General features: G+C 40.5%; 2 protein-coding genes and 1 long non-coding RNA gene across 8 annotated transcripts in view; 2 read left to right on the top strand and 1 right to left on the bottom strand.

Annotated features, from left to right (window-relative positions):
- The first annotated feature begins 24 nt into the window (after nucleotides 1-24).
- Nucleotides 25-591, top strand: LOC130438912 (uncharacterized). The gene is made up of 3 exons (XR_008909392.1): nucleotides 25-60; nucleotides 311-452; nucleotides 532-591. It is a non-coding gene; the product is annotated as an uncharacterized LOC130438912 (long non-coding RNA).
- A 407-nt stretch (nucleotides 592-998) lies between these two features.
- ndr2 (nodal-related 2) lies at nucleotides 999-10,961 on the bottom strand. The gene is made up of 4 exons (XM_056771206.1): nucleotides 10,870-10,961; nucleotides 3,315-3,637; nucleotides 1,463-2,205; nucleotides 999-1,361 (listed from the first exon to the last, which is right to left on the bottom strand). The coding sequence occupies exons 2-4, from the start codon at nucleotides 3,562-3,564 to the stop codon at nucleotides 1,209-1,211; spliced, it is 1,146 nt and encodes a 381-aa protein (XP_056627184.1). The 5' UTR covers nucleotides 3,565-3,637; nucleotides 10,870-10,961; the 3' UTR covers nucleotides 999-1,208.
- pald1a (phosphatase domain containing paladin 1a) overlaps nucleotides 4,456-23,755 on the top strand; it is a 43,449-nt gene continuing 24,149 nt past the window's right edge. Inside the window, exons 1-17 of one of the 6 annotated variants that reach the window (XM_056771203.1) lie at nucleotides 4,456-4,591; nucleotides 13,116-13,301; nucleotides 13,385-13,487; nucleotides 14,492-14,671; nucleotides 15,022-15,186; nucleotides 15,858-16,018; nucleotides 16,118-16,193; nucleotides 18,042-18,199; nucleotides 18,287-18,383; nucleotides 19,280-19,384; nucleotides 19,612-19,707; nucleotides 19,787-19,921; nucleotides 20,567-20,683; nucleotides 20,819-20,998; nucleotides 21,130-21,327; nucleotides 23,096-23,236; nucleotides 23,415-23,486. In XM_056771203.1, coding sequence (XP_056627181.1) covers nucleotides 13,129-13,301; nucleotides 13,385-13,487; nucleotides 14,492-14,671; nucleotides 15,022-15,186; nucleotides 15,858-16,018; nucleotides 16,118-16,193; nucleotides 18,042-18,199; nucleotides 18,287-18,383; nucleotides 19,280-19,384; nucleotides 19,612-19,707; nucleotides 19,787-19,921; nucleotides 20,567-20,683; nucleotides 20,819-20,998; nucleotides 21,130-21,327; nucleotides 23,096-23,236; nucleotides 23,415-23,486 — 2,157 coding nt within the window. In that variant the 5' untranslated portion in view covers nucleotides 4,456-4,591; nucleotides 13,116-13,128. Of the gene's footprint in view, nucleotides 4,592-5,118; nucleotides 5,302-9,422; nucleotides 9,657-11,043; nucleotides 11,190-12,905; nucleotides 12,928-13,115; nucleotides 13,302-13,384; nucleotides 13,488-14,491; nucleotides 14,672-15,021; nucleotides 15,187-15,857; nucleotides 16,019-16,117; nucleotides 16,194-18,041; nucleotides 18,200-18,286; nucleotides 18,384-19,279; nucleotides 19,385-19,611; nucleotides 19,708-19,786; nucleotides 19,922-20,566; nucleotides 20,684-20,818; nucleotides 20,999-21,129; nucleotides 21,328-23,095; nucleotides 23,237-23,414; nucleotides 23,487-23,755 lie in introns of those variants that run through there. The other 5 variants (XM_056771202.1, XM_056771200.1, XM_056771205.1 and 2 more) reach the window with 5 other exon arrangements.

Genomic DNA, 23,755 nt, shown 5'->3' with positions numbered 1-23,755 from the left:
ATTGTCGCAAAACAAATGAGAGCTTCACGACAGAAGAGCCGTCGAGACCCGACAAGAGCGGTTTAAAACTATTTATTTGTTAATCGCACGTTTGCTGTAGTTTTACATGCAGTTTTTAAAGATACATTTTTGTTCTTATACAAATACAATTTTAAATAATTTTAAGTAAAAAACGTGATTTTTTATCTTTTAAACGTTTGCTGTACTAGATTTTTGACAGCTGGAAAATTATTAGATTATGTCAGACTACTAAAACATCTAAATTTTACTCAAAACTTACTTAAATGTTCACAACATTTTTTTGTAATAGGTTTTGGAAATTGTACACGTGAAAACACGAGTTTAACACCACACTGTACATACCCCACCGTCCTGTGTCCTCTGTGTTGGACATGAGATCTGCCATTGAAAAGCTCAAACTAAGAGAAGTGTTTCCAGAATGTCCATGGCAGGTCAGGACTGGATTGCACTTTTACTGTGGGACAATAGAAGGTGATTGTGTTTGACCCCTGACCTTTTATGACCCCACAGAGGCCACAGACAGAGCTTCACTGAGTGTGGATACAAACCCATAGTCGGATCTAAACTAAGGTGTGTATTACACTTTAATCTCTCGTGTTTTGTATTATACTTACGTAAAATGCACAAGAAAATATGTTTAATTGACTGTAAATCATCCACAATTGTAGATACAAAACATTCTGAGAGTTCAGTACTATGAAGAATAGAAGTATTGTTTAAACCGAGTCAATCGCGAAATCATTGAGATTCTTTAAGGTACATGTTTTATTTCTTTTAGCAAAAATATCATTATTGGGCGGACCTCTGTCCTTTATAGAAGAATCCATATATTACATTTACATAAATATCCACGTTTTATTCACACATTATATACAATAAATATTTACACAAAGTCTCCACCTCACGGCGTAACTGTAAATACATTGACAGTGCTTGTGATGGTCCATTAAACAGTTATTATATCCTATTCACTCTTAACTGCTTCTTTCAAGGCCCATAAATGTTTGGAACAGTTGTCTGGATAATGACACAGGCTGTGCTTCCTGTTGCCCGTGGGCTTTTAGGATGTTCTCGGGACGGGCAATTTGACAATTGACATGGAAGAAACCACCTGCACTGGCTGCTGCGTCTCGTGCAGTATTGAACTTCCCACAAACCGACCGAGTAGCGCTTTACATTTCCATCCATCAGATGCAGCCGCACTCTTCCACGACCATGTCTTCGTGGTGTCGCAGGATGAGCTCTTCGTTTTCATAATATAACATACTGAGGGGGCTCATCTTGGTGGGCGCGCAGCAGGCCGCAGGGACTCGGTTCGGATGGTAGTACTTTAACAAACTCTGGTGGAGAAAGAGAGATGAAGAGACGTTAGATGGACATTTCTAAAATACACTATCATTGAATATTACAGGTGTTGGAAACACAACGAGACACTATGTACCTGCATGTAAGCGTGATTGGTGGGTTGAAGCTCCTCACCCAGAGGGTTCGGACAGCTCCCTTCACAGCGGTATGCATTGTACTTCTTAGGGAAGACGATCCAGGAGCCCCATCCGATCTGATTGAAGTCGACGTGCATGTCCACTCGTTTGCACAGAGTGCTTTTGTCGCCCTGATTCTTCACCAGCTCGGGGTTCCTCATGGGCTGACCTCTCCGGCCCCTCTTGCTCTTGTGCGCTTTCTCCCTGCGCACCTCTTTACCTTCGGTGTTAAATAAGAACTTGGACTTCTCGGCCGTGTGCAGTAGACTGGCCTTGTCCGCCGCTCCCTGCGGTGAAGCCGTGTGTGAGTATATGAGCAGCATAGCTCTGTGATGGATGCCATCCGTGTTTTTCAGAGGGTGTCTGCCGGATCTCACGGCTCTCTTTGTCTTGCGGGGTCTGGTGTGGGAGAGCTTCGAGCTGGTCCAGTCCAGCAGCAGGTCCGTGACGTTGTAGACTCTCCAGTGCTGAGAGGAGCTCATCAGAGAGGTTCCGGAGAGCACGCCTAACGTCTGGTTCTGCAGGCAGACGTCACGCTGTTGGCACGGGACGTCCTGCTGGTGCCTGAACTCCACTGTAACGTTGGTTTGGTTCGTTTCTCTGGGGATACGAATCCTCAGCTCGGCAGCTTGAATCTGACGCTCAGAGAGCACAGAGGAGAGGTCAAAGTATGTGAAGTAGTGTCTGCCCTGACTGGTCAAACCTAATAAAAAAAAGGAACACACATTATTATGTGAACATCTTTGTTTTAATTTATTGAATCATATTAAACAATGCATTAAGAAAATGTAGATTTGTTTATTTTATTAGTCGTTTTTTTCTAAGATCTCGTCTCGGTATGGTTTGGTAAGGATCACCCAATCAAAGCAGTTCTTCTGATATTTATTTTTCACCAGGGATGAATGAGCCACTGTAGTGTACACAAGCCTAAAAGTAATGAGGTGATTTGTGACAGCTGAACACACACACTTTGATCCTCGTGTATGGCTCTTGTCCAGTGAAGTGTATTGGAGCTGTACATTTACATAAAAATTGCTAATTGCTTGGGTTTATCTAATAAGTGACTCTGGTTGTGTTTAACAGCTCGGATCTGTGCTCCGTAGTCCGAGGCTGTATTTTAAATCTTAAACTGTTTTTTAAACTATCTAAATCTATTACAAAAAAGCCAATTGTGTGTTGTGAATTGGTTTCATGCCTCGCTTTAAGTCATATATTAATATGATACCACATTGATTAAAGTCGTGTAGTATCGATCTGATATGAAAGTAATCTTAACGCAGGGGCAAGGCGCTGCCTCGTTAATCCGTTTAAAACAAACATGGGATCGAAACCCATCGTTTAACACCTCCGCTGCGCTCCGCATGTTCCGCGCATCTCCATTCAAACCCGCCGCCCGCGCCACTGCGCCCGCGCTCGGAACCAAGAGCACCTAATCTAATCAGCGACGTGTGAAAAAGACCTGAGGGCTGATGTTGATTTGCCTCCAACAACTGATTTGTATAAGGATGTCTGGCGAGGGTCTAATCCACATCACCAGAGAGGGGTTTGCGCACGGCATTAGTCTTCAAGCTGATCCTGGACTTATTCAACCGCGAGCGAGATGTGGATTGAAGGTGTCTGGCGCTGAGATTTGACAGCCAGAAGCCACCGGGACCCTCAACAAAAGAGCCGCAGCACTTTTCACCTCAGTGCGCAACTCCAGTGGCTCTCCAAACCCCCAAAGCTCCCGACACCGCTTTAAAACCAGAAAGCCCGAGTTCGTGTTGCTCGACACACGACTGAAGCGAATACGCAATATAAACCAAACCTTACTGTTAGACAGGATGCTCCGGATTGTGTCCGCTTGCTCGTGGTCCATATAATCCACGGGACGCGTCTGGTTCATCTTGAAATTCCGATAGAGGTGCATCATATAGGTGGGCGGCCGGTGGGTTCGGTCCGGGCTGGAGAAATGCGCCAATATAGTCCGTGCGCCATGAAGATGAGTTTTATCGCGCTTTCCCAATACTCCAAGAAGCAGAAGCTGGAAGCAGGCCAGGCGCAAAGCTCCGAGCACATGCATGATGGAATGAGCTCAGAATGACAGGTTGAGGGGTCCACGAGGGCTTATATACCCCCTCCCTCTGGCCCCGCTGCTGCATATTTAACAAGTAGCAGAGGACATTAAAGGAAATTGACATGCCATGACAGCTCATCATCTATTCATGTGGTAATGCGACGCATATTTTACAATGAACAATTAAAACACCTTGCGCACCGTGACATCACCAAAGTTGCTTTTGTTCTTTGAAGACCGTAATGGCAGATAGGCTCACCGAACTGAAGTCAAGGGCACTTTACACGAGTCACATTAAAGCGATGTGCTTGGAAGACTCGGGGTTATTTTCATCCTTGCTTTATCATAATTCGTAGCATTTGAGATATCTGTGCAAGCTTAATATGAATAGGTTGCGTCAGCTCCGTCTTACGTCTTATAATAATAAGTATTGCCTAAAATGATTGTTCATTTAATGAATAATGCTGTCATATTTCTCTCCTCAATGTGGTTGAAAAGAAAGGAAAATATTTGTGCAACTTTGTGTTTGTCACTAACTGTATGCCTTTTATTGCGTATTTTATTTTATATCATATCAGTGTTGTGTGCTCACTTTAGTGCTATAAATGTAAAGTGAACATTCTTTGTGAACAATTTTAGCAATTATTTTAGCCAAACAAATTCAACATTTAATTTCCATTAATCCAAAACGAATATTATTCCATCTTTTGAAAGTATACTGTAAAAGTTTCCTCTGATGTACTTAATATGCAAAGGGTGTGTGTATTAGCAATGCATTAATAAACGCACACAAATATGCACAAAGTTACACAAACATTTCATGAGTGTCTGTGTGTATCCGAATTTACGAGCCCCTCAGCGCCAGTCACACACATACACCCCCCAAACACACGCATGCTCAATGAGAGCGTCCGCACACACCACGAGTGCTGCTGTGAGCGCGTGAATCCAGCACACAACAGGGATTTTTGCAGGATAGTGTGTTTTCTGGGACCAGTTGTTGTGTTTTCATGACGAAGGTTTCATTGCGATGGTGAGTGAAGAACTTTGACTTTCTCTCAGCTGCGCTTTGTGTCACGCGGCGTCTCTTCGCGTGCACAGATGTTCACGAAACTGCATTGCCGTCGTTCGGAATCGACATGCCAATGTGTTCAAACAAACCGGAGCTTCCACGTAGCGGGATGTCATTGCATGCATTCGTGCATTCGAATATTGTTCGCTTGGTACAACGAGTGTGTGACCTGTGAATTGAAGTGTGTTAATGAAACAAAATCGGAAGAAAATTAAAAGAACAGCGTTGAAAACTCCGGTTCATTTCAGTGAGTCGTTTTAATGAACAGATTCATCAGAGTCGCCGATTCGTCAACGCATGACATTTGGCTGTTGTTGCTTTTGTGTATTGAACAAAATATTTCGTCAAGCACTGCTCTTTGAAGTAAACGTTCACATTGTGTAGATTGTGTGGATTACATCATTTGCGTCGTTTCAGATCGAATCATAGAAAAGAACTGACTCACAAGAACGATTCTTTCGCGAATCATTCGAAGGATCAGTGGATCGCTCGCGTGTCGCTTTGTAGTACTCTGGTGGAGATCGGACAAGCGGTCAACAACTCCATTAAACCAGCGATTAAAGTCACAATCACGACCATCGTCTTCATGTTTGAATAATTTCTAAGCTTTATCACACTATGTGTTGGATTCAGACGGTGTTTGAAAGAGAGAGAGAGCGGGAAAAAAGCAGGTAACGTAAATTTACACAAACCGACTGACTCGACGTGAAAAGATCCGTTTGATGGGACCGCAAAACATCCCGAGTCATATTTCACCACAAAGTTAAAGGAAAACATATATGTTTTGTAATATTTATACGTGTACATTATAAGTGAAATAACGAAGATGAAAAAATCACGTAAAATTCCTCCTCATTTATTGATGTCGACCTGCCCGACCCTCAGAAACTCGACATTCAACAAGTCACAAGTCATTTCTAAATAGCGAACTTGGACGAAACCAAAATGTAGAAATCTTATCAAGCGATGTAATATTAGTCGATTGAAATGCTAATGATCGAGAGTCAGGCATATGAAGATTAATGGTGATGAAGTTCGTTTCGATACTCATGTGTCCATTAGAGATCTGTGAAGATGTCAGTACTAGATGAGAAGAGTTTGCTTTAGGGATTGAGATAAAGTCAAGTGCTCTTGTTAGGGTTACAGCCTTGAAAACAAGTCGTTTGTTGAGACCTAAATGAGACCCATTAAAACACGATAGTGACGTCACTGCTATCTGTGTATCTAGTCAGTGAGAACACGCTTGTTTCTATTTTTAATAAGTTTAACAATTAGACAGTGACGGATAAACAGCGTTATTTAATTTGAGAATATTGTGATACTTTATTGTATATACACGTTCCTCTTTAAATAAAGTTCATAATGAGTTTGAGAATACGCTTTGCATAAAGCCGAATATAAATGTTTAATAGATGAATCTAAGGTGAATTAAAGATCCTGTTTCACATCTTCTGTCTGCTTACATAGCTCTTAAGACCTTTTTGGGGGTTAATTATTTTTGGGAGACCGGGGCTAGTTGTCACACATCTTACCACAAGCTGCCATCATTCAGTTATTATGAGAGGAGTTTTGTTTGACAATTTGACCTAAACTAAAAGTACAGTATCATCAAACATTAAGTGTCATCTATATCATGCTGTTGAACTGTGTTCAGTATTTCTTATAAATCCTTAGTCCTGGTTTAAGTATTTATTATAAGTTTTTTTCTTCAGAAAAAGCTTTTATGTAGCCTATTGTACACACTGAGATTATTGTTGTGAGAGATAACTTTATTTAGATAGTATTGTCATTTTTATTATTTTTTTATCCAGACTCCACAGCATTGTGACAACTTGCCCCGCTTTCAGGATCCATGTTAAACATATGGGGAATAAGCAAGAAAATTTAGAATTTCTTAGCGATGCATTAATCGATGTGATGTGCGAGTTCTAATGTTGTGTGAAGTTTGCAGTTTGTTGTTGTACAATAATCGTCTGTCATGTGTTGAGATGATATCTGCCACTAGATGTCATGTTGTCTGTTGTCTTTGTGTATTCAGTGCTTTAGTCAGTGATTCAAGAATGTGTGCAGGCAGTAAATTACGATTGGATTTGTATAAAAAATTCTCAATACCTTTGATATCTGTTTTGTTATCTCTAATCACTCAGATTATATATATGATATCTGAATTTGTTGTATAGCTGTAGCTTCATAGTGATTCGGTGTCTGTTATGTCATTTCCGACAGAGCCAAGCTGTCTGATCCATCAGAAAGAAATAACGTTGCTTATATGTGTCTTCCCCGTATGACATTTCATTATTTGTGTATAAATTGACTCTGTTTGTGTTTTGATATGTGTGTGATTGTGCTCTGTACAGTGATGTTCCTCATAGAGTTCAATCCAGACAGGAAAATACACTTCCTACCAGCCACAAACACAGGTGTCGGTTTTTTCAGTCCGTTCGGAAGCGGATGTTTAAAACACAATTCATCATTTGTAAAGACAGCAGGAAACAGGCAGGTAATCCACTTTTTTATAGCCTGTAAGGACAGGAAGTTAAAATCCTGTTCGCTCCTATAAAACATGACAGACAGTGGACTTCATCTGCTCATTCTCGAATCCTCAATTCATACTTGCTTTAGAGGAATACCTCATCTAAAAACGATGCATTCATTTCAGACCCGCTGTAATCCACACAAAATATTGTCTTCCATACAATGACGTTTGATAGTGAACACGTCCGTCAATCTTTGAGTTCTACTTTCAGATCGGTTTTGGCACCTATGCTGCAGGATTGACACGTCTGGTTGACTTGTGGCCAGACATCAGTTAGATCATATGATCTGATTTGAGAGATGTTGGCGAGGAGAAGTCAGTCGGACATCAGAAGACAGACAGGGCTGTCGTGTGGTCTGTGTGAAGAATCTGTCATGTAACGTTAGAATGTATATTGACCCCCATTAAAGGCTCATAAAAACAGAGATGAATGACGTGATGTGAATGGTTCTTCAGTGCAGAAGAGAAACAGGTGTGCTCGGGTTTGTTCTCATCTATCTCGTTCCTCACAGGAATCTTCATTTCATGGATATAGTTAGTTAACCCAAAAACATTCTTTTATTTGCTCTCCCTCACATTGCCCCAACCCAACTTCTTTCCTTAAAGTGTCACAAAACCTCCCATTTCAGCTCAGTTTACCTCACTGTCGTTTTTAAGTACTGTTAAAAACAGGCGAAAGTTCCGGCTTGGAAGACGGACGCTCCAATGACAAGGCTCTGTCATGAATAATTAGGAGGAATGTCATTGGTCGAGAAAACACAGTCTGATGAATAATTATGAGACACCGACACGTCATCGATGTACTATAGTACATGGCCACGTCACATCTTTTGATGTTGGCTTGATAAGGATTTTAAGCTGGAAGGCAAAAATAGGTCTTAGGTTTCTTGGTGCTTTAATGAGCTAATTATTTGAAAATTGAGCTCTGTTGGAAGAAAATATTGAGATGCAAGAGCCTCCGCAAAGTCATTTGAACATTGTTTTATTCTTAAGGCCGTTGCACACGAGTTTGCATCCGAAATTTCTGCATGTAAAAAAAATAAATGTGACCTCACGTTGTGTCAATCACATTTACACACCTGCTCCGATATTTCCGTCTGTCATTAAAAAAATTCGGACTGGGGTGATTTTCTGTGTTTTTCGCATCCGTTGCACGCATTTGAGAGAGCGCCAAGTACGAAAAAGCGCATACGAAAATGTGGGAATGTATGTGCAAAGACCTTAATTCTGGAGCTCAGCAACTTCAAGTTCTTGTTCCCCCTGATGATGTCAAAGAGCAACTTGGTCAACTTGTGTGGAATGACATGAGGGTGATGATGACAGAAATGGTGTCGTTTTGTTGTCTTTATTCGGTGGATTTGGTTGTGTGTGATGTGGCCTTGCAGTCTGATGAACAGAAGCTGGTCGTGGCAGTGTACAGTGTAGATGCGGCTGACCGGTGTAAATTTAGCAAAGATTGAGATAGTACTGTAATTTCCTGCCTCACCCTTGTATGTCGCAAAAGTCTCTTAGTAAATCATACATGCGTCTTCCAGAAGTTTTCCTCTACAAGCCCTCAGTTGTCCTCATAAATCCTCGTGGTTCTGAGGTGTATTTTTGCATTTTCTTTACTAAGTTTAAATGAAAATGTTTAGAATTTCAAACATCGTACATCGTAGAATCGTATTCAAAGGTGTGTGTAGATATTTGTGATTGACGCATGTTCTGTTTGTGTGTGAGATGGGGGGTTCTGTAAGGGGTGTGTTTCGTGATCTTTAGTCTTTTAATGAAGTGTCATATTAACATTTTGTATCTTTTGTGTTTTAATAGTAAAGTATGTGAGTGTCTATACAAGACCAGAGGTTTGTGTCGTCCTGTAGCTGTGTTTGTGTGCGTGTGGGTTGAGATTTAGCTTGTTTACTCAGCTGTGTGTGTGTGTTGACAATCAGAGTCAGGGTGTCTTAATTGCTTACGAATGAAGTAATTAGTCTGATGTGCTAACTTACAAGAGCCGCGCTGAATTACGTGATGTAAACACACATGCTGTTAGCTTGTCGCCTTGTTTGCTTTGAGCTGACTATGTGTCTGTGTGTGTCTGTGGGTCTGTGAGTCTGTGAGTGTCGCACACTCACTGTGGAGAGCTTTCAATTCATGTGCTAATTGTGTGTGTGTGTTGTAGGATGCAGCGCTGCCTGATGAGTAAGACCCACCTACACATCCTTCACACACACACACACACACACACACACACACACACACACACACACACACACCATCCTCTTCCTGAGACTGTATGTGTCTGACGCTTGCGTCGTTACTGTAGGTACTAGTTAAAGACGACTGCCCCAAACGCACACACACACCGACACAAACACACACACGCTGCCTGTGGTTTAGAGAAACTCGTGGCATGAGTCGCTCTGCTCCGGTACCTGTCGCTCTCTGCCTGTCTGTGGGATTTCTGCCCAGACGTCTCTGGATTTGATGGTGCTCGGGGGTGTGTGTTCACAGGTACAGTAGGAGTGCGTATTTGTTCATTAATGTGTGTGTGTTTGTGTGTTTGAGGAGTTTAACTTGGATTTAACTCCCGGGAACACTTTCATCAGTTTGATTATAATTAAAAGCTTCCTTCACAATATTTGTGTAGTAGATTGTGGTGTGGAAGAATGATTCATTGTTAAGTAAACGTTTATGTGTGTGTATGAGGGGTGAACCTAGTCTGAACATGTGTGTGTTTGTGACATGTGTTGCGTATCACTGTGTGATTGAACAGTCTTGTGTGTTCTCTGGTTATTGAATACAAAAATCTATCTTATTTTGAAGTTTACTTTGGTGTTTTTCCAAATAATATTTTCTTTACACCGTGAATATTTTACCGTATGTATCTTCATTATACCATTTATTTATGAATACCATAAAAACATTATTATCATTTATTTATTTAGCAGATTCTTTTATCCAAAGCGATTTACAAACGAGAGAGCGTTTAACCCTTCTGACACCCTGCATTAATCTTGTATCGTCATAAAAATGGCAAACTCGGAAACATTTTCTGAACTTGACACTCAATCGTGAGGGTCTACAGGGGTCCTTCATTTCCTGTTTTGTTTCATTTAAATGACTTTCTTCATGTTGGTTTCCATTTTTTAAAAGCACAAATAATTTATATATTAAAAAATGACTTTCATGCCATTAACCTCTTTGTCATTTCACTGTTTGATGATTAAACAACAAATATGAATTCAATATACAGATAAATGAGAGAAATACAGATAAATCGAGTTTCAGTTATGGATTTCTCATTGATGTGGTCGGATCTGAGATCTGTCGTCACGTGATGTGTTTTACGTAGGGTACACGAGAGACTCTGTCTGTCTGTCTTCTCTGGGTCATGCTGTTGTTTACATCTCGCAGTCGAGGACATTTGTTCTGATTTCACTCAAAAATAATCAACACGACATCAGATCTCCGACAGTTGAAGTCTCAGATTTGATCCTGTTTTTATGTCAAGGTCACACACATGAGACGGCTGTGTCGCTGTGGTCATGAGGCGTGTTTTCATATTGGGCTGTGCTCGGTCAACTCTTCACAATAACTGTAATTATGTGCTATTTCTGATCTGTGTGTGTGTGATTATGAGAGGTTCTTTCTCTTGGAGCATTCTGGGATTATTTTATTCACTAGTGTATGAAAATGAGAAGTCTAAAAATCTGTCTTGTCTTACCATGCGATGTGTATCACGGTATAACCCTCACGGTAGGTGCTCTTGAAGTAACGTGCACATCCCCGAGGTGTTGCAACAGCGGAAGTTGTGTGAGGAAGTGGGTTTTTCCTCAGGCTGACGTTCTTTCTCAGAGGGGAAGAAACTCTGAAACGGTGAACGTCAAAACCATGACAACACTCCACAGGTCTGGTGGTCTTCGGTTAGTTGTGTGTCACACGGACGATATTCTGCAGCTTTGTTTTATTGTAGCGATGAAAGAAGGGATGCTTGGATAGATGTGTAGGCCACAGTGATTCTAGGATATTATCTGCAACTGAACGGTAGGTGTATATGTTCGGATTTGTTCATTTTTGTCTGAACATCCAATATCCTTACAACAGTTCGAAATTATTTTAAGAGGTGGCTCATTGAAATCTTATTTGTGTGTTTTATTATGATCGAGCCAGTGACGCTTTTTGAGTGGCTTTTTTAGTGATAATTATAATAATCAATTAAGTAATCAATTAATTAATTAATTTAGTAAATAATACAGTATAATTCAGACCAGTTATCCACCTCGTATGCGAGTTACGAATCCCTCCAGATCAGGCTGGAATAAATGTCAAAAATATCGAAAGTTGTTAGGTGCACTTTAAACCACACTTGTCAAGAGATTCTGAAATCTCGCCACACTTCCTGTGGAAGTGGGCGGCCTTGCTGTGTGTTTGAGGTGTGTCACCAAAAACTGACTTTGTGGTCACAAACAGTACGATATGTACAATAATCGTTTGTGTTTACCTCACTTGACAGTGATATGGTATTGATTTTGATCACATCGGAGAGTTTTATTGGCTTTGTGACCGAATCTTTAGTCACAGGTGCACCTCTCAGCTCTTCTGACTGTCTGACGTATGTTGCTTTTTACTTTTCTGCAAATCATTTAGATGTAAAGCACTTAAAGTCAAGTCATTCATTTTATGAAACTTACAATATAGTATGGTTTATAGTTTAGTATAGTTTATCCACAAAACACACTTAAATGCCAGAGAAGTGTCATGTCAATTAAGGTTTTTCAGTCAGTTGTGTTTCTGTCACCGTAGTAAGTACAGCGTCTGTTTGTTTGCACTCGAGGACTGGACACAACGTGTGTGAAAAATTGTACGTCTCCATGAAGATGTAAAGATATCTGACGGTTGAATCACATGTGTCTGTGTCGTTGAGTGATCTTCCTCTCATCTCAACATCTCTTAAGAATGAGGAGCGCTCTGCATCCTTCCTCTGATTGGCTCGTTTACGCTTCCTGCAGCTGCACTGCACTTCCTGCCTGCGGCGAGATCCTTTTGTGCCCGAACGCTTCGTCCCTGACTGAAGTTCACCAGCAGAATTTCAATAGATGGTGTGTTTGTGTGTGGGATGTGGGGGGAGACAGAATGGCCAGCTGTGTGTGTTTGTGTGTCTGTGCTTCTTTAGAGGGAATTCTGTCACTCTCAGAACCTGAGATTTGCTTATCTGTTTGACTCGATGTGAAGATGACGAAGATTGTGTTGAAAACATGTCACGTTAAACCTTTGTGAGTTTCTTTCTTTTCAACAGAAGATATTTTGAAGAACGTTGATAATCAAACAACACTGAACTCCATTCACTTCCATTATATGAACGGACACAAAAACGCAAGGACTTTTCTCAAAATATCTTCTTTTGTTTCACAGAAGTCAGACTCACGTACAGGTTTACAAACGGATGAGGGAGAATACAGGATTTTTGTGTGAACTGTTTTGTAAAAGGTTTTTGAGATCAAGTGTGCCCTTGACATTTCTCTTCAGGTACGCACTTTTTTTAAGGGCGTCTGCGCAGTTGTGTAAACAGGCAGATGGGTCACAAAGGTTTGTTTTTCAGAGAAGATGTTTGTCTGCTGGGTGTGGGTGGGTTTGTGGGGCAGAGGTAATGTGAGTCTGAGATGTCACCTACACTTTGCCCCAATTTAACAACACGTCTGTTCTGACAACGCCTTCATCCGGCTTGAGAAAATCTCTCACAACACAGATGCTGTGGAAATGTGGCATGATGGGCAACTGAAAGGTTTTTATGTTTTATCATGATGTAAATGAAACGTGTAAGTCTATTATTTGTAAAACAGCATTGTCTACTTGTTAGGGCATCTTGGGTGATCCTCATGCTTAAATTGGATTTTGTTGTAAACCTAATCATGTAGCATGAAAAGCACCGTGTCTGTGTTTAATAAACGTGTGCTTTTGTTTGATTGACAGCTGCTAGTGGAGTATGGGTACAACTGCCAGTGCTGCTCCCCAGCCCACGCTGCATGAGAGTTTCCACGGCAACGGGATGACGGACAGCAGGCGGTCGCAGAGCAGCGCCTCCTTCCAGACACTCAGCATCCACAATAACAAGGCCAAATCCATCATCACTAATAAAGTGGCACCAGTGGTCATCACGTACGTCCGCCTCACAGTTTGACATCATACGTGTCGTGTTGTAGACGCTTCATCACATCAGCTGTGTGTGTGTGTGTGTTCAGGTATAACTGTAGACAGGAGTTTCAGATCCATGATGATGTTCTCCGAACAAACTATAAAGTTGGGAGGATTTCAGACAACATGCCTGAGCACTATTTGGTCCAGGTGAGTGAATTTTTGTTACTTTAGAATATCTTTGAGTAAATATTTTTGTGATTTTTTTTTTTAAGGTCTTACTTTGGTTTATGGAGCCTCCAACAACAATTTTACGTATATTCGTGGTGTAAAAACACTTTAATTTTGACAGTAATTATTACCTCACTTCAGAGACTGACTCTGAAATGATTTGTTCGGCGATTCATCCGTCTAATCCTCTCCTTTCTATCAGCCTACTCTGATCTGATTGATCACATGGTGTAGTCTGCTGTGATTGGTCTACCGCGTACAGCGTCGCAAATGGAACGTAGGCGGGAATTAACACGGATTGACGCAAATCCGCCCCGGAACTGAAATGAGAACGACAGACTCATTCGCGTGATTCAGAGTCGACTCCTTTTCTCGAGCCATTAACTTTGTGATTCGTTCACTTTCGGCTTAACAACTCGCTTACACTCACACACAGCAACATTACACACTGCATGAAATGCAACTTTAAGGACTTTGTAATATTTACTCTTTACCATCAGATTAATCAAATCATCACAAGTATTATTATTTTATATTATTCATATAAATAAATAATTATCAAGGTTTTACTATTGAAACAAATAAATCAGTAACATTTTCATTTGTGAAAAACATGATAAAGATTTTTACCCTGCAGTACCGCGGTCATTCCGTGTCTGTGTTTGAGGCTAAATTAGTGTTGGGGTGTTGAAATGTGTCCCAGCGTGTCTCTCACAAACAGAGCGAGGCGAGTGTGGGGGTCTCTTTACTGCTCCAGACATCTTAACACCTCTCATTGAAGGCTTTGAAACGTCTCCGCCTCCTGTTGGCCAATGAGAACGCTCGCCCGTTCACTTTATTTGCTCGTTAGTTTCTGTTTGCTGACAAGTCGATGATGAGTTTCGCTTCAGCCTCACGTGTTTATACAGCGGTCAATTCATCACACGCTGGGTTATTATGTGTTCTTGTGTTTTTGAAAGCCTGTGAATGCTTCTCTCTCTCAGGGTTCTTACTTCATGGTCCAAGACGTGTACGGCAAAGCGGATGTTCTCAACACCACCGGCTCGTACGGAGCGCCCAACTTCAGGCAAAGCAAAGGCAGCCATCCACTGTACGGCATGGGACAGCCGAGTCTGAATGGTTTCAAACAGGTCCTGCAGAGACTGCAGGGTGAAGGTCATCAGGTCAGAGGCCGTGAATATCTTGGTTTTCCTCCGTCACGTGAAAGTGTTGTGTAAATAATTGCACTGATAAGACGTTTGTCCTGTAATTTGTTAAACAGGGTCTCATGCTGAAATTCATTCCGATGTTGATTCACTCGATTATTCGTCTAAATGTGTTTTACACTCGCGGTGTCGAGTAAACAGACGTTGTCAATAAAATCTCATTGGTTTGTACAAACGGAAAGCTGTTTTGAATAACTATGGCGGTTTAAGTGTAATGTAACTAACCAAAGCAATTATAAGCCGCTTTTATTTGTGAAGATACACTCTTTACTCTCTCTCTCTCTATCTCTCTCTCTGGCTCTGTGAAGGAGGTCATTTTCTTCTGTTTACGTGAGGAGCCCGTGATGTTCCTGCATCTGGATGAAGACTTTATTCCCTATACTCCCAGGAGGAAAGAAAACCTTCATGAGAATCTGCACATCCTGGAGCGAGACGTCTCTTCTGAGAGTCTGGAGCTCATCATCAGAAAAGAGGTATCAACGTAACCACAATATGGAAAAAATATGTTTTAAAAGACACTTATATATTAAAAAGAACACGAATAACATTTAAATGAAAGAGTAAATATTAGGGCTGTCAGATGATTAATTATGATTAATCCCATCCAGAATAAAAGTTTGTGTTTATGTAATATATGTCGGTGTACAGGGATATTAAATTTGTTTTTATGAACACATACACAAGAATGCATGTATTTGAGGAAAGAAAAACAAGTAATTATCGTTTATTTAGAATTTTAATTAATTGTAAAAATAATTAATACATTTAAATATTTCCTAAATTTATAGACAAGTATGTGTATGTTTTGTGTTTATAAATACAAAATGAATATGCACAGTACACAGATATATATTATGTAAACACAAACTTTTATTCTGGATGCCATTAATCACGATGAATCGTTTGACAGCCCTAGTAAATATGGAAATAATAATAATAATGCTATACATCGAAAGAAAATCTGCATGATAAATGATACCGTCACATGCCTAATGTTCCTGATTCAACAAAATGTTTCTGTTTAAAAAATACACGTAAGGTAAATAAGTCACACTAAATGTACTAAACAACATGAATGCAAAAATTGAGTTTTTAAGGTTTTGGCACATTCTGTTATTCTAAGACATGATTTATGTGCTTTCAGCTTCATGACTTTGCCAAACTGAATGAAAATGTGTTCTACGTCTATAATGACATTGAGCACTTTAAAGGAGAACCTCAGAAGATCTCCATAAACTGTGAGGAGGACATCCACGTGACAGAGGAGGTGTATAAAAGACCCCGCTTTACCATGCCCACGTACAGGTACACAAACACACTCGTGACCCAAGGCCATAAAATCATTTATGTGACGCTTGTATTCAATCTGAAGAACAGATAATAACCGCAGTCATCTGTTGGCAGCTATTACCGGATGCCTCTTCCAGCCGAGGGAGCGCCTCTGGAGGACGTCTTTGATGTGTTTGTGAACATTCTCAGGGTAAGAAGGATTAAACAGTGTTTAGACTGTGTTAATGTGTTAAGGGCTCTGTTCAGCATCAAGGGACCTTACTTTCACTTTATCAGGCAGTTAACACACAGCTTCATGGGTATTCTTTCTAAACATAGAGTTTAAGGGATAGTTCACCAAAATATTTAAATTTTGTCATGGACAATTCCGTGAAAATGTCAACCTTCACATGACAAAAATCTGGTTTTTACCAAAGGTTTTTACTCTACTAACAGCGTACATTTCAACATTTGGTGGTTTAAATTCCAATGTCACGTCTCTCCACAAGCTTGTTTTACTTTAGTGCATGATTATTCATACATTTACATTTATGCATTTGGCAAACGCTTTTATCCAAAGCGACCTACATTGCATTATCCTATACATATTTTTTGTTTCTAAATGTGTGCGATCCCCTGGGATCCAACCTATGACCTTGGCATGTTAACACCATGCTCTTAAGACTGAGCTACAGGAAAGTCAGCTAAGTGCCTTTTTTCAGGATTGTCGCATCACTTCCATAACTGCCCATATTCCTCATACGTAGATGGGCACTTGAAAATGTATTTAAAGTAACAATTTTATGTTTAAGAAGAATCATATCTGGAGGTTCAACTGCTTAAGGTTTGTGCATTTAAATTCAAAGAAATCCTACAAAGTTTGTCGTCTCCAAAAGCCATGTCATTTTTTATTTCCCTTTTTGAAAAAGAAAACTTGTGGATAGACGGATGTTTTTCTGATGTTTAAACTCTATTAACAGGGGTTTAGTAAAATAAATACAGACGATTCAATATGTTGGTAACAAATACATTCTCTGATTGTTTTTGTGTCACATCCATAACGCTGTAATTGCCCTCATCATTTATTGAACCTCGTGCCATTCCAAAGCTGTCTGACTTTCTTTCGTCTGCAGAACAGAAGAAAAGTCTTTTCTTGTCATATTAACCTTAATGTGAGTCTTTCTGTGTTGTGAATTACTGTGACCGATTTGTTGCTGCCAGTTTAATTGTGAGAATACGTCTGAACAAGGTTTATTAAGCAGAAATGAATAAAGGGAGTATTCTGGAGTCTTGTACGCTGTTTGTTTAATGGAGAATGTGTTTGATGTGTGTTGAATGGATGTTGTGTGTGCTGTGATGAATGAGACTTCCTTCGCGTGTCTCGTGTTTCCTGTTTCTCTGGTCTGAGGACATAGAATGATGCCACAAATTTGCAGAGTTGAAATATTTGAGTATAAATGACCCAGTTTAACTACAAACGGAACTTGTCTGTATGATATGTTTTATCAGAGACACAAATACAGAGTCTGAAATCAAATAAAACGCTTTATTTCACTCTTTATTCTGTATTCTGTGAGTGCATCTTCTCAGTCTGCTTTATAAAAGGAGCTGTATGTCTGTTGTGATCGTGAATCACATGTGCACGGCTCCGCACACTTTGTGAAGGGTGTGTGCCAACAGAACGATGCACAGGAAGCAGCTTTGCAGAAGAAGCGAGGTCACTTCCTGTCTTTCTCTTAGGCTCAAGATGTGTCCGAGTTTCCCCACTTATGCTATAGGCTAACAATATAACTGTTTTTGAAGTTGGAAAGTACATCTATGTGTAGCCACTTTGTGACACGTAACACAAACAAACGTTATTGTGCAGATTCACATTGGGATTGACAATTGCAGAGTTATTTTTTCCGCAGGGCCGCCAACACGTACCGTACACATCGGATTTTCGTTCAAACTTGAATAAAAAACAGGACCTTTCTGTAGCCCTTACCAAGATGGCTGCCAAGTGACCCGACATGATTCCGAAAGCTAATGCACTCAGATTTCTATCTGTTTCTTTTAGGAGAACCCGTGTCTGTCATTGAGTCGTGATGTGTCCCTGCCGCTGCCCGCACTGTTGTTCAGCTGTCAGGTGGGCGTGGGCCGTACAAACCTGGGCATGATCCTCGGCTCCCTGGTGATGATGCACCTCACACCAGCATCTCAAGAGACGAGCTCACCGTAAGGGATCAAACACACTCACACCATATAAGCTGCAGGTCGAGAAATACTCATGATCAACAACACTTGTGTCTCATGTGTTCATAGAGCTGAAGATGATGTACCAGACAAACCTAAAATGGACTTCCAGGTCATTCAGTCGCTCATCAGTAAGCTGCCCAAAGGTCAAGAGGTCATGGAGGAGGTTAGTGTTTCTTGTGTCTATTGAGTCTATTCTGCTTATTCTGTCCTGTTTAGAACAAACCTTTCAGACCAACATGTGATGTGAATTAATCCTTACTTGCCATGTGAGATTTAGGTTTTACTGAAATGCTTAAAGGGACAGTTCACCCAAAGATGGAAATTCTGTCTTCATTTACTCACCCTCAGATTATTTGAAACCTGTACAAATGTCTTTGTTCTGGTAAACACAAAGGAAGATATTTAGAAGAATGTCAGTAACCAGACACATCTCATTCCCCATTGACTCCCATAGGATTTATTTTCCTTACTATGGCAGTTAATGGGGGATGAGATTTGTTTGGTTCCCTTTCATTTTTCCAAATATCTTCCTTTGAGTTCAGCAGAACACACGTTTATACAGGTTTGAACTGTCCATTTTAGAGAGAAAATTGCTAAAACACAACGTTTGTGTAGTTTTTGTGATTTAATTTCTAATGATAATTTTTTCCATTATAACTTGTTTTCATACTGTTGATTTTTCAGAATCTTATTGAGTGTTGATTAAAATTTTATAAAATTGCAATTCTAACTGAAATGGACATTATGAACATTATGATTTTGTACACAAAGCAGAACTATGTATTATTCTCACGGATGCTTTGTCAAAGGAATAGTACATCCAGAAAAATTCTTCGTTGGAATTAAAATGACTAGGGTCCAGTCAATGGGGACCCTTTTCTGGCTGAAGTGTTATCCTAACATGATGCTAAATATCTCAGTGAAAGTGACTTGAAGCCGTCGACAGTGAAGCTGTTATCAATATACTGGATGTATATTGTGGACGTCTAGCCTGTGTTGAGATTGTGTTCACGTGGAGAGGTCTGTGTGTGTATTTGATGGTGTTCTGGGGTGTTTCAGGTCGATCGGGCCATTGACTTGTGCTCTGAAATGCACGACATCAGAGAGTCGATATATGAGAACAAACGCAAGCTGGAGGGAATCGGTGAAGATTATCAGATCCAGGTGAGGACCTGCATTCACGCGGCTGTTAAACAAGATGCTGTGCCGTCAGTACGTTCACTCGCCCATGAGAGAGAGAGTTTGTGTAATGACTTAAGTGTCATTCATCGGTTTATCAGCGCTGGTCTGCTGTAACACACTCCAGTGGATTCCTCTGCTGTGACCTTTGACCTGTGTCATGTGTCTTGCTCTTCTGTTTTCTGCATTCATGTAGCGTTTGTGTGTTTCAGGGAAGTAGTACTAAAAACTACTTCCTCCAGCGAACACTGCAGAGCCTGGAGCGATATTTCTATCTGATCGTCTTCAACGCTTACCTGCATGAACAGGTGTGAGACGGCTTAGTGTCGGACATTTTACAATGGATACAGACTTGTGTTCATCAGCTGTGTGTTCTGTCTGGTTTAGTATCCGCTGGCGTTCGCGTGTAGTTTCAGCCGATGGATGTGCACTCACTCTTGGATTTACCGCCTCCTGTCCTGCATGAACCAATCAGAGCTCAGAGCCCCAGCCGATCTCGTCACGAAAGGAGCCCGAGTTCTGGTGAGCGATGTCAACGTTTAAAGTCACTCATATATCATCTGCAAATTGTATTTTTTTATTTGATAAATAATTTTTATTGTGTAGATAATAAATGTTTTATGTCAAATGTTGGGTCACATCTCACAGAACTGATGTCTATCACTTAGCAACAGTAACTAAGGATGGCGTGATATGTCAGCAGATGAATTGTGTGAGCGTGACACAATGTTGCAGGCGGTGGCAATGTTTCTCTGATGGCCTTGGAGACATTCTGTGCCACTGCGTGGATCGAAATGCGGAAGTTAAATGGCTTATCGAGCACTTTCAACAAACACGGAAGAAAATATCAGTGTTGTTTCTCATGAAAGAAAGAGACGTTTATTCTGACGACAGATTGAGTTAAAGGGTTCGAGTGCAGGTCAGATAAAGTGTAAATGAAGCTGTCACTCAAAGACCTAAACTTCAAACACATTAACTCATTTACTTACACGTTTACAATCAGTGTTCCAAAATGCACATAATAATAATAAAAGGAAACGTGGGTACTGTACTGTAAATAAGCTTCGCTTTATTAATTGCATGTTGTTGAAAGTGCTGGCATGTGCGTTCAGCTGCAAGAGAACGTCTCGAGTCCTTCACTGATGTATGTTTGTTTTGTATTTCCAGGTGGCGGATGAAAGTTTAGCACCCGACGTTCTCAGCACCATTAAGGAAATGAAAGTGGCTAACTTCCGCCGAGTGCCCAAGATGTGGATCTACGGCATGGCACAGCCCACGTCTGAGGTACGGTTGTTGACCGTTACAGATGAGACTCTTTTAAGTGCTCCTCTGGTGACACTTCAGATGCTTTTTGAAGATCTGGTGCTGTTTAATGTTAAGTCACATTCCTCGTGTCGCTGTGCGTCTGTCCTCCGTCAGGCGACGGGAGCCGTTCTGGCGTATCTGACGGATGAGAAGAGGAAGCACAGCAGTGTGCTGTGGGTGAATTTACAGGACGAGCTGGTGCTGGAGGCGAACGGACAGATCTTTTGTCCGAGAGAGCCCAGCCGTGTGGATCAGCACATACGTGTGCTTCCCTCGCAGGCCCACCAGATGGAGGTCAGGACTCACACACTGATTTGATCTTTAACCGCAGCAGACTATAGTCATGCTATTTATCTTGAGGATGATTTTCGAAACCATCCAGACAGCTTGTGTCTTAAGAAAGTGAACTTGTGTGTGTGATGTAGAGATTGGAGACGGGACTGAAAGAAGAACTGGTGGGGAATCAGAAGTGGCTGGAAGTGATTCTGGAGCACGAGAAGCAGATGAAGATGTTTAAGAGTTGCGTGACGGTGCAGGAGATGTTTCATCTTCACAAGAGTTCACATCAGGGTCTGCAGTACAGACGGATTCCTCTGCCAGACTGCTCTGCTCCCACTGAAGAGGTCAATACACACACACACACACATGCAAGCGTCTCGCTTCTCAACATTCAGGAGCAGTTTAACCTGGTCCAGTCAACAGCTTTTTGCTGATTTACACCCTTGTCTCTGTTACATGAGACAGACATGTACATGTGTATTAGACATGTGTAACAATACATTGATATGGATCCATGCATCGATACAGTTTCTAATGATATTTACATTTAGTCATTTAGCACACTCTAATAATGATATGATGCATGGATGCCACATGTAAAATATTGATTTGTGGGACCTTTATTTTGACACGCTCCTCATTCCTCATGGAACGCCCGTCTAAGTCTTTTGTTTTGTTTGCTGTACTAAATTTGGGACAGAAAGTGTGCAACTTTCAAAGGGTAATTATATGTTCGCTTGATTTATTTAGTTTATTATTAAAAAATGTAGCTGCTTGTGTAAACGAGGCAAGTAATATCAAAATATCGGTTAATAAATCTAATCGTATCGCAAATTTCTAAGGTATGTCGCCAGCGGAGAAAATTGCTTTAATATCTTTTTGTGACCAGAGCTGTTGAGAAAGCTGCCACAGCGGAAGTTCAAAATTTCGCGTGTCACATGATTCATAAAGCCTCCAGAGACTTCCAATAAGTAATTTTTTCTCTTTAAATGCTATATTTCTTTAATTTTTTTCTTCATTAAATGACTTGCGACTTTAAATGGGTTAAAACTTGACCTCAATCACATGCGTTTCCAGTCACATTGGAGTTGACACAACTCTCTCTCTCAAAACTGTCTGTCTAACAGCCGTGGCCAAAAGTGATGTCCAGCTATGAAAAATTGACACCTTCACTAAATATATTCATAAAGATGTATTAAAAACGCTGTATTCATGTTGCATAATTGTTTGGAATGTAAACTGAATCTCAGCGAAGAATTGAAGGTAATTTTGTATGATCATTTTATCCAATAACACATTAAAAAGGGTGTTTTCTTTATTTCGTTTTCGCATATCTGACACATCGTCCTTCTGAAACCTTGTTTGTCCAAATTTGCTGTTTGTCAGTATATGTAAAAATAATTTCCCTTTTTTAATGATTAAATACTGTGTTGTCAAAGTTAACAAACAATTTTATATATGAACTTTTCAGTTTTTGTTGTTTAGATACTTGCAAAGCCCAGTGAAATACATAAAGAGTGACTGATGATAATAATAGACTATTATAAAAAAAATTATCACAAAATATGGAGATATCTAACAACAGCGATATTTTAAGATAAATGTTTAATGACAAACCTGTGAAATAATCCTACGGAATAATTCTAGGAAATTTTCACGTACGTCTTCTTTGTAACCACGTAAACTGTGGAACCTCTATAATGATAACTTGAACATGAGTGCATATTTCATTTATACGCATGTGTATGGAAACACACAACACACAAACAAACTTGGTTTTATTTGAAAAGTGTGTGTGTTGTACAGACGGATTGAGTCCTCTAGTGTTCATGTGTGTAACTGCAGATCAAAAATCCTCAGTGGAGTTCCTGTAAACACAATGAAAGTGTTGAAGCGCTCCATCAATCATGTGATCATGTGATCGATCTTTTAAAGCAGACAAACAGGATGTCAGCATGTGGACGTCAAACATCATGTGTTTCTGTTATGAAAAGAAAAGATGATCGGTGAATTGGAGTGCAGTTCTGTTCTGATTAAACGTCGTCTTTTATCTTCAGCGTGAAGTTTTTGAGAGCGACAGTGTTGTGTGACAGTTTGTTTACATGTGTTCAGGGTTTTGACAGATTGCTGGAGGCCATGAAGTCTTGTCTGGCAGAAGATTCTCTCTCTGCGTTTGTGTTCAACTGTGGGAACGGTAAAGCTCGGACGACCACGGCCATGGTCATCGCTGCTCTGACGCTCTGGCATTTCAACGTACGTAATACAAAATGTGTCGTGTTTATTTGATCCGTGTATGGATCACAATTGTTAGTCGAATTCTTTTACACAGTGTCGGCAGAATATGCTTTCGTGTCTTTGTACAGTCCAGAAACCCACATCAGCAGCACACGGCACTGTTCAGTAACTGTGAGTTGTTGTGTTTTGTTGGCAGGGTTTTCCTGAATGTGCTGAGGATGAGATCGTAAGCGTTCCTGATGCCAAATACACAAAGGGCGAGTTTGAGGTGACACCACTTGTGTTTTACTGTTGTGTTTCTAAATCTGTTCATGACTCTAATAACCAAAAGACATGAATTGATAATCCTGTTCGTTTTCGTGTTTGTTTCTCTGGGCATTTGAACACATAAAAGTTATTTGAAGATTTCCAGCAGCTGGGCTTTTCCTAATGTCGTTTCCACACGTCTTCAATAAGGTCTTTAGTGGTTTCTCTTCTGTGCCCATTTCAGATTTTGTAGGATGGTTGAAATGGAGAACAAGTCATGTTCTGTCATCC

Source organism: Triplophysa dalaica, chromosome 17, assembly GCF_015846415.1.
Source record: "Triplophysa dalaica isolate WHDGS20190420 chromosome 17, ASM1584641v1, whole genome shotgun sequence".
Classification (NCBI taxonomy): Eukaryota; Metazoa; Chordata; class Actinopteri; order Cypriniformes; family Nemacheilidae; genus Triplophysa; species Triplophysa dalaica.
The sequence above is the reverse complement of the archived record's forward strand: the minus strand, read 5'-3'. Positions and strand labels throughout refer to the sequence as shown.